This window comes from Myotis brandtii, unplaced genomic scaffold (assembly GCF_000412655.1).
Source record: "Myotis brandtii unplaced genomic scaffold, ASM41265v1 scaffold157, whole genome shotgun sequence".
In the NCBI taxonomy this organism is placed as follows: domain Eukaryota; kingdom Metazoa; phylum Chordata; class Mammalia; order Chiroptera; family Vespertilionidae; genus Myotis; species Myotis brandtii.
In genome coordinates this window covers 6,157,306-6,167,397 of record NW_005355708.1, presented here as the reverse complement: position 1 = coordinate 6,167,397, position 10,092 = coordinate 6,157,306, and the positions used below count along the sequence as shown (strand labels likewise).

The 10,092-nt window shown below is 57.2% G+C and overlaps 2 protein-coding genes across 2 annotated transcripts in view; both read left to right on the top strand.

The window, feature by feature from the left end:
* Positions 1-4,621, top strand: part of SP6 (Sp6 transcription factor) — a 5,882-nt gene extending 1,261 nt beyond the window's left edge. The window contains exons 2-4 of the mRNA XM_005862002.2: positions 4,075-4,204; positions 4,420-4,441; positions 4,556-4,621. Of these exons, the coding sequence (XP_005862064.1) occupies positions 4,075-4,204; positions 4,420-4,441; positions 4,556-4,621 (218 nt within the window). The remainder of the gene's footprint in view (positions 1-4,074; positions 4,205-4,419; positions 4,442-4,555) is intronic.
* A 2,632-nt stretch (positions 4,622-7,253) lies between these two features.
* The window catches only part of SCRN2 (secernin 2), a 3,798-nt gene continuing 959 nt past the window's right edge, over positions 7,254-10,092 (top strand). Inside the window, exons 1-5 of the mRNA XM_014536187.1 lie at positions 7,254-7,427; positions 7,976-8,157; positions 8,815-9,014; positions 9,698-9,913; positions 10,003-10,090. Coding sequence (XP_014391673.1) covers positions 7,254-7,427; positions 7,976-8,157; positions 8,815-9,014; positions 9,698-9,913; positions 10,003-10,090 — 860 coding nt within the window. The remainder of the gene's footprint in view (positions 7,428-7,975; positions 8,158-8,814; positions 9,015-9,697; positions 9,914-10,002; positions 10,091-10,092) is intronic.

Here is a 10,092-nt window from a genome sequence, read left to right as displayed (position 1 = left end):
CAAGCGGGAGGCGGAGGGCGGCGGAGCTCCCTCCAACTGAGCTCCTCCCACCGCCTCCCCGCGGGTCCCCCCGGGCATCAGAAGAGAACCCCCTGGCCTGGTGTCCCCGGGCGGCTCGAGTGAGAACGTGGTTATTTATTGAGAGGGGTGAAGGCGGTGTGGGGTGGGGAGAGGGGACACTAGGGGTGCTTTAGTCTCTGTGGCTGGACAGGACGCGTTTGCCTGTTTGGCTGGCCGGGTGTGTGTGTGTGTGGGGAGCTGCGTAGGCCCCTCTGTTCTCGGTTTCCTCACTGTTTCCTCACGTCCCCCAGCTGGAGGGATGCGGTGGGGTGTCCCCACCGCGGCTGCAGGGCGGAGGGGGCCCGCCGGAGAAGATGGGCACCCCGGGAACATAGAGGAGTGGGGCCGCCCCTGCGCTGGGGGGACCTGTCTGGACGCGTCCTTAGCGCCTGGGAACCGGGACATAAAAGCGCCTCCGGATCCGCCCCGTGGCCTGGCCCCTTTCATCCCCTCCTGGTTCTCTCCCTAGGGTTTCCGGAGGCAGAGCTGAGATGGGGTAGGGGAGGCTGGGGGTCCCCTTCAGGGCGGGGTCTCCATCAGGCAGGAGGCTGTTGCTGTAAAAATAACTCCTTTGAGGCGCCTCCTTGTTAACCCTCCCAGACCCAGCCTGATGGAGCCATGAAGGAAGGGGGCAGAGGGCCAGAACCCGGGACAGCTTCCCAGCCCTAACTGCGGGGTGGAGCAGAGAGCCGGATAGAGCTGGGGCATGGGCAAGGAGGGCCCCTTCTAAGACGAGAGGAAGCAATTGAACGGGGGAATGGAGGAAACAACCCCCTTCGGCTCCAAGCTCGGATTCGGTCCTTAACTCTCCGTCTTGATGAAAAGTAAAGTTCAGTCGTCCACATCCCCCATCCGTTCCCCCCAGCCCCACCCCATGTGAGCTTTCCAGGCAGCCAGAAGCCCCCCCGCTCTAGAATTAATGTAGTTCCTCATCCTAGGTTCCCCATCGGCCGCCTTCCCCCCTGGGGATGGAAGGGACAGGGTTACCGGGCTTGTTGGGGTTCGGTGGGGGTGCCCCAGCAGAGGGACCTCCAGCAGTTCCCAGGCCCCTCCTGTAGAAGGTATGACGGGAGGCTCCCATCCCTGTCCGTGGGAGGGAGTGGCTCTCCCACTGGAAGGGGCTGCCTTCTGTGATGTCTAGGAAGCTGTCCCCTTTCCTTCTTTAGATGCTAGAAATACCTTCTGGTTGTGATCCCGGAGTGGGAAGAAGGGAGGGAGGAGTGCAGCAGAGGCAAAGGGGAGGGAGCCGATGAGGGAAGAGTGGAGTGAGCGGGCTTTCCCAGGCTTGATATGGAGGCTGTAAGGTTCCCCCTGACCTCCCCTCTTTCCATCCAGAGCCTTTTTGGAGGATTAGTTGTGTATTGACTTTTAAGTTATAAGCAAAGGGTATTTTATTTAATATTAGGGCATGTGTTTGTGCATGTTGTGTGTATGTGTACGTGAGTGTGTGAGTGTGTGTGTGTGTGTGTGTGTGTGTGTGTGTGTGTGTGTGTGTGTGTGTGTGTGTGTGTGTGTGTGTGTGTGTGTGTGTGTGTGTGTGTGTGTGTGTGTGTGTGTGTGTGTTTCTCTACTGAGCCTGTGGTCTCCAGCCAAGGGAGACCCTACCTTGTTCACCCCGTCCAAGGTCCTGGGCTTTAGGCCTACCGTGTCTCTTCCTCCCTTGGGGATGCTGGAGCCCGGTCCAAGGAGCTCAAAGGGAAATGGGGCTGGGATCTGGGTGGGAATATGTGTGTGTGTAGAAGGGAGTCCTTACAAGGGATTGGCTGACTCTCCCAGCGGGACTCATGGGCCCGGGGTAGTTTAAGAAATAATGTTCTTTCTTTCTGTTCCCTCTGATCCCGACCTCCTGCTGACCCCGCCAGAGGTCCCTCTCCTTGCCGAGAGGGTTGGGGGCAGGAGAGAGTTGGCAGTGCCTGCAGGTTGCCTGGCCAGGAGAGAGGGGGAGAAAGGGAGGGCACCGTGGGTGTGAGATGCCTTTCTCCTCCACCCATCGAAACCAGCCGCCACCTCCCTGTGCTGCCAGGACAGCTGTTCCCAGTGACCATTCCAAGGGGAACTCCCGAATGAGTGGTGGTGGTGGGGGGACAGGGCTGTTCCCCTGTGGAGGCCCCAGCTCTGAGGTGGCCGGTGAGGGCTTTGGTTAGGTTTCCTGTCTGCCCCCTTCTAGGCAGCCCCCTAGAGGAGAAATGTAGGATTTTTTTTCTTTATTAACTGCTGTGAACCCACTTTGTTGGGGGGGAGGGAGAAGAGGAAGAAACAGCCTGTGTTTTTTATGCCGTAATAAAGTCATCAACCACATCATTGCTTCATTTGTCTTTGGTTTCCTCCTTGACTCCGTGTCCCTCAGCCATGAGGACCAGGCTGCTGCAGGGTGGGGTGGACACTGCCCTTTGATCTCACAGCCCTGGGCAGCCTCACCTCTCCCCCTGTGTTTGGGGCAGAGCTGGGCTGATGGAAGGGTCCGATCCTGCCCTGGAGGTGGCTGGTTCAGAAGGAGGGAGGAGCTCCCTCTGGGTTGATAGCTCTGCTGACTGTCCCTCCCTGGTGGAACCTGTGCAGATGAGGAAGTTCTAGATGTTTCCTTCCTCCTCCACACACAAGCCCCCTCTTTCCCCTCCCCTGCCAAGAACGCTGCTGGTTCCCTGCCTTCCCAGAGACCGCCAGCCTCTTGGCACCCTCACCCCACACGGGGGTGTGTGTGTCAGTCGGTCCTTCTGGCTGTGAGTGAGGTGGGGGTGACTGACAGCGATTTCTTCACCCAGGATGATCCCTATCAGGAACAAGGCGATGAAAGGCAGCCAGGATATCTGATGGGCTCCCGCCCAGCTGGAAGGTATGAGGGAAAGGCTCCTGCTGCAACTCCCAGATAGAGACCTGCCAGTTACACAACCACGCTGTGCACGAATGCGCCCTCGCCGGACCCACGGGGCGCCTTCGGATATGCAGAACTGCCCGTCTGTGCACACTTTCCCAGGCTGCCCAATGCCTGGCATGTAGTTGGCGCCTAATTAATGTCAAATGAGTATAAAACCTCAACTGAAGCTTTATTTTATGAGTATAAAGCCCCAAAGCCAGGAAGGTGGATGAAGGATCAGTTTTGGGCTCCAAGGGGGCAGATAGATTATTGTGTTCTTTTTATTTTTATTTTTTTAAATATATTTTATTGCTTTTTTACAGAGAGGAGGGGAGAGGGATAGAGAGTTAGAAACATCAATGAGAGAGAAACATCGACCAGCTGCCTCCTGCACGCCTCCCACCGGGTATGTGCCCGCAACCAAGGTACATGCCCCCGACCGGAATCGAACCTGGGACCCTTGAGTCCGCAGGCCAACGCTCTATCCACTGAGCCAAACCGGTCAGGGCTATTGTGTTCTTTTTTAAAAAAAATATATATTTTATTGTTTTTAGAGAAGAAGGGAGAGGGAGGGAGACAGAACGAACCATCAATGATGAGAACGAATCACCGATCAGCTGCCTCCTGCACACCCCACACTGAGGATCCAGCCCTCAATCCGGGCATGTGCCCCCTGACTGGGGATTGAACCGTGACCCGCCCAATTCATAGGTTGATACTCAACCATTGAGCCACACCGGCTGGGCAGATTATTGTGTTTTTTTCACCTTCCCATCCTCTTTTTTTTTTTTTGCCAAAATTATTTTTTGTTATCTAGTGGGATTTCTATTTCCCCCACTCTAACCCTAATCCAATTTTTCAGAACTAAATTTGGTACCCAGGTTGGCCCATCCCATCACAGGTTTGGGTCTGGGCTCACAAAATCCACCTTGTGGTGGGGCACCAGAATGATTTGGGGGTCAGACAGGTAACCACACTGGTGTGTGTGGGGCAAAAATTTGTTCCCATCTGCTGCTGCGTTAGACGTCTGGGAGGACAAGAAACAGGTGTGTTTTCCTGTGACCTCATGCCCACCCCACTCCTTGGGGTGCTCTTTTGTCCTCCTGGTTCTGGGGGAGTTAGACCCCAGGAACCTGGTGAGTCCTCTCCTGTCCCCCCAGCGCTGTCCCCGCTGTCCCCGGGGACAGGAGGGCCGCTGTGGGGCCGGCTGGGCCTGTCTGGGCAGGGCTGGCTGCCCCTCCTCCCCGTGCAGCTCCTCCCGCTGACCTGCATTCTTAGCGGGGGCCTTTGGTGGGGCTCTGACGCTCCCTGGGCTCGTTTGCCTTGACAGCAATGCTGCCTGGCTGGCCTGGCCCCCCCTGATGGAGCCCAAGGCTGGCCACCTCTGACCCCTCAGGTCAGGGGCCCCTGGCAGGACGATCCCGGAGGAGCTGGGAGGGAGGGAAATCAGAACATCTGGACTGACCCTCTGGGCGACTTCTCTGAGCCGCCAGCTCCTCTCCTAGGACGTGGGAGTGGAATTCCGAGGTGGGTGAGTGAAATCTGGAATGGAAAGTGACAGGAGCAGGCAGCCTGGGAACTGCCGCCTGGGGCTGTGCTGCGCCGACTCCGCCTCTCCTCCTGCCTGTGCCTGCCCCCTAGCGGGAAGCTGGGGAAGTGCAGACGGTGAACCAGCTTTCCGGCTGGCCGCTTGGGCGCTCCTGTTAGCCCACAGACAGCCTTGATGTTTGTTTCTGGAATGCCACGCAATGGCAACCTTACCACCCCTCCCTGACGCTGCACCCGAAGCAGCCTTCACCTCCACGTCAGCCCAGGAAACCTGGCTGCTCAGCGTCCGGTCCTAGCAGTGTAGGTTTGAAAAGAATCTCAGGAACTAAACAGTCCTGCTGTTCCCAATCAGTAGACTATTGGGATCACCCGTGGACTTTTTCAAGATACCGCGATTTCCTCCCCCAAACCCCACCCAGGTATGCCCCTTGGGGCTGTATGAGAGCAGCACTTCTCAGACTTCATACCTGAAGTCTGGTGAACGTGCAGCTTCTGATGCAGTAGGTCTGAGGTGGGGCCCAAGACTCGACAATTTTCACAAGCTGTCAGATGATGCTGATGCTGGCAGTCTGCCGACACTTTGATAGCAGAGAATTAAAGTGTCGTGTTGTGCAGTGGGAGATGTGTGGCTGAAAAACAGCCACCCTGGCTGGGTAGCTCAGTTGGTTGGAGTGTCGTCCTGATACACCAAGGTTGCCGGTTCAATCCCCAGTTAGGACACAAACAAAAGTCAATGAATGAATGAGTAAGTGGAACAACAAGTCGATGTTTCTCTCTCCCCCTTCCTCTCTCTAATATCAATCAATAAATACAAATGAAAAAATTAACCCTCCCTCTCCCCACCTGTGGTTGAGAACCACGGAGGCCCTTGCAGGGTAAGAGACCTGCCCAAAGAGACCCCACAAAAGCAAGATCAGATGCCGGTCTGCAGAGTTCCAGGTGATGCTCCTCCCTACTCCAGCCCAGCTCCTAGGCCACTCTTCTGTTCAAGTGGCAGTCCCCTTCCTGACAGTGAAGCTCGTCTTCCTGGAGACACGGGCATCTTCTTGGGATACCTGAAGGCATTTAGGAAACATCTCAGGTTTCAGGCCCCCCACAGCCTTATCTGCCAGGTCTCCTCCAGCCATCACCAAGCACACCCACCTACAGCCTGCCTCCGGGCAAAGCCTCAGCCTCTGCCTTCATTCCCACTCTAGGAGTGACCCGATGGAGCAGCAGCCCTGATTGTGTGGCTGGTGGATGTGGGAGAAATAGACCATCTGTAGTGTCTCCCCCGTTCCTGAAGGACTTCACAGAGCAAAACGGTGTGAGGTGCATTCGCTTAAATGCTGGATATGATGGAGATCGCTTATAGAGGAAAATGACCCAGCAAGCAGAACACTCAAGACTTCTCCTGTTTCAGCTTCACTATGTGTAAAGACACCATATCTTTGGAGTAGAAATTTCCAAATTTTCTTTCAAAGCACCTTGGGGGGGTAGGGGGGGAGCAGAATCATTTTTTGGGGGGGTTGAATGGGTTTTATGTATAGGTGCCCTTCAAAAAGGCATTAACTTATGTGTTCCCTACATCTCCTGGCCAAGCCATTCTTTTTTTTAAAAAATACCTTTTTGCCCAGTCGGTGTGTCTCAGTGGTTGAGCCTCGACCTGTGAACCAGGAGGTCACAGTTTGATTCCCGGTCAGGGCACATGCCTGGGTTCGATCCCCAGTGTGGGTCGTGAAGGAGGCAGCCGATCAATGATTCTCTCTCATCATTTATGTTTTTATCACTCTCTCCCTCTCCCTTCCTCTCTGAAATCAATAAAAATATATTTTAAAAATAAAAAATAATTTTTCTTTCTTTTTAAAAACATTTTTTTTTTTTTCAGAGAGAGGAAGGGGCATCAGCTGGCTCCTGCATGTCCCCCACCGGGGATGGAGCCCACAACCTGGGCATGTGCCCTCACCGGAAATGGATCCAGTGACTTCTCGGTGCATGGGACAAAGCTCAACCAACTGAGCCACATCAGCCAGGGACTGGCGGGTCGGGCACCAGCCTGGGATCGTGCCTTCAGAATTCAAACCAGGGCACATGGTTTAATTCCAGATGCCCCAGCAGTCCCAGCTTTCTAGTAAAACCGCCCGGCTTTTCTTCCCTCTCTTTTCACGTGGCTCCTTTCCGCTCCCAGCTCCTGCTCCCCACGGTGACCTTACTGGAGTTGCAAAGCTGCGCGCCGGGAAGGGCAGGCAGCCAAGCAAGACTAGGGAGGCCGCTCTTCTCCAAGAAGCGGTGCTAGCGCGCACCCTGGTGGAAGACCGAGGAACTGCAGGTGCTCCGTTCCAGCTCCGCCCCGGGGGGCAAGGCCTTCCAGGTCACCTGGGAACCTCGGTCCAACGGGCAGACCTGACCCTAAATGGAGGCACTGGCTCCCGGAACTAAGCTGGGGATCTAGCAGGGAGAGAGGGTGAGGAGCACACACGACTGGGAAGCCAGAATGGGGGGACAGAAGAGGGGGGGTGGGACACTTGGAGAGGCGCAGGGCAACAAGGGAGATGGGCCAGCACTCTCAGAAGGGCAGGGCCCGAGGAGCGCGCCGGCCTGCTGATTCCTGAGCCTGGAGCGTGGGGAGAGAGTGGGTGCCTCCGGGTCGCATTGCACATGGAGTGTGCGCGGGGTGCGGGGTGTCCAGAACCCGACTGCACTGCCTTCCCTGGGTGTCTGTTTTCACGTGTTGGGAGAGGGGCTCCCTAGCACTGATTCCAGGCTGGGATAGTGGAGACACAAGGACACACTCGTCTCCCCCTCCCCCCAGATGGCATCATGGAGCCCTGATGCCCCATGTTCCTGTGACTGCTTTGTCTCCGTGCCCCCGGCCTCGGCCATCCCAGCTGTCATCTTTGCCAAGAACTCAGATCGGCCCCGGGATGAGGTGCAGGAGGTGGTGTTTGTACCGGCGGGCACTCATGCCCCTGGCAGCTGGCTCCAGGTGGGTTAGGCCTCTGGGGTGCCGGGTGGTGGCAGAGGTAGGCCTTCTTCTAAGTCAAGACCTTTCTCCTCTCTGCTCCCCACACCTGGGAGGCCTCCAGATGTGGAAAGAGCATGAGCTTCACATCTACCAGCCTGGACTTAGCCTATTAGTTAACCTCTGTTGTCCTCAGTGTCCTTCTCTGTAAAATGGGAATAATAAGGCCTTCCTCTAAGGCAGTGGTTCTCAACCTTCCTAATGCCGCGACCCTTTAATACAGTTCCTCATGTTGTGGTGACCCCCAACCATAAAATTATTTTCGTTGCTACTTCATAACTGTAATGTTGCTACTGTTATGAATCGTAATGTAAATATCTGATATGCAGGATGGTCTTAGGCGACCCCTGTGAAAGGGTCGTTCGACCACCAAAGGGGTCGCGACCCACAGGTTGAGAACCGCTGCTCTAAGGGCTGTGGAAGGTGACTGCCACTTGGTAGGAACCTTCCCCTTTCTGATCGGACTCTCCCTCTCTCCGTGTCCCCCCCCCCCTTCCCCCCACGGCCTGCAGTGCACCTACATCGAGGTGGAGCAGGTGGCGAAGACCCATGCTGTGATCCTAAGCCGCCCTTCCTGGCTGTGGGGGGCGGAGATGGGCGCCAACGAGCATGGCGTCTGCATTGGCAACGAGGCCGTGTGGACCAAGGAGCCAGTTGGGGAGGGAGAGGCCCTGCTGGGCATGGATCTACTCAGGTGTGGCCCCTGCCCTCCCTCGTCCCCTCAACACACCAGAAGTCTGGGGACCGAGGACTGGCCCAGGCCTTCCTCCCCTCCTCCAAGCCTGGTCCACAAAGGGCCCCTTCCTTTCTGCGTCACCACCAGGAGGCCGCCCTGCCCCTCCCTCCCCTGGCCCCATCTCCACAATCTGGTTGGAAGCTCTCCCAGGTGGCCACCTCTGGGCCTCCCCTGGCCCAGAATCAATAGAGGTGAAATGTCTTTCTAATGAAATCTCATCCCGATTTATTAACCCAATGAAAGCGGAGCAGCTCTGATTGAAGAGGTGGTGGGCTCAGGGCACTTCTCCGAGACTGTGTGTTGGGCCTTTGCGTGGCCCCTCAGAGACAGCCTGACAACCACCGGCATCACTGCAGTGTTGGCAGGTTTTCTAGGGGACTCAGGCCTGACACCAACCCTCCCTGGGCCTCTTCTGTCCCCTGGAGCTCCCGCCACCAGCCACGGTGCCCCATCACCCTCCTGTCCCCTGTAGCTCCCACCACCAGCCACGGTGCCCCATCACCCTCCTGTCCCCTGTAGCTCCCACCACCAGCCACGGTGCCCCATCACCCTCCTGTCCCCTGGAGCTTCTGCCACCTTTCACCCTCCTGTCCCCCGGACCTCTTTCTGTGCCAGGCTGGCTTTAGAACGCAGCAGCTCAGCCCAGGAGGCCGTGCACGTGATCACAGGCTTGCTGGAGCGCTATGGGCAGGGGGGCAGCTGCCGGGAGGACCCCACGCCTTTCTGCTACCACAACACCTTCCTGCTGGCTGACAGAACCGAGGCCTGGGTGCTGGAGACGGCGGGGCGGCTGTGGGCCGCACAGAGGATCCAGGGTGAGGGGCCAGTGCTGGGGCCTGCCTTTGCCAGGCTTGGGAGGGTGTGGGAAAGGTGGTGGCTGCAGGGAAGGGCCAATCCAGGCACAAGCCTCTCGGGTGGTGGGGCCATCCAGAGAGATGGAAAACGAGCCCCGCGGGGGAACCTATCCTCCCCCTGCACGTGGTTCAGTCCTCTTGTGCTCCAGCCTGCTGCTTCCTCCGAGGAGCCTTCCTGGACTCCCTGATGGTCGGGTTTCCCCCTGTATCAGGTTTCCCTCTGGCTGCTCTGGGGAGGGTGCCTCTTCACCACACTCACCACAGATGGCAGACTCACAGTTCTTCCTGTGATTGGTCTGTCTCCCTCTTCACCATTGTGTTCTCAGCGCCCAGCCGAGCGCCTGGCACAGAGTAGGTCAGTGATGGCGAACCTCTGACACGCGTGTCAGAGGTGACACTCGAACTCATTTTTTTGGTTGATTTTTCTTTGTTCAATGGCATTTAAATATATAAAATACACATCAAAAATATAAGTCTTTGTTTTACTATGGTTGCAAAGATCAAAAAATTTCTAGATGTGACACGGCACCAGCGTTAAGTTAGGGTTTTTCAAAATGCTGGCACGCCAAGCTCAAAAGGTTCGCCATCCCTGGAGTAGGTGCTCAGTAATGAACGAGCCCCGCCCCCCCCCCTCTCCTCCGCAGAGGGCGCCCGCAACATCTCCAACCAGCTGAGCATCGGCACCGACATCTCAGCCGAACACCCGGCGCTTCGGGCCCACGCCCAGGCCCAGGGCTGGTGGGATGGCCGGGGCCCCTTCGACTTCGCTCAGGTCTTCTCGCTGACGCAGCAGCCGGTGCGCATGGAGGCGGCCAAGGCCCGCTTCCGGGCCGGGCGGGAGCTGCTGCAGCAGCTGCAAGGTCAGAGGGTGACGGGGGTGAAGGGGTGACGGCCAGCCTCTCCCCCGTCCCGTAGCTTTGGGGGCCCCTGACCCTGTCCCGCTTGGCAGGGGCCATCACGGCCGAGGCGATGATGGGCATCCTCAGGGACCAGCAGACGGGCATCTGCATGGACTCCGGGGGCTTCCGCACCACGGCCA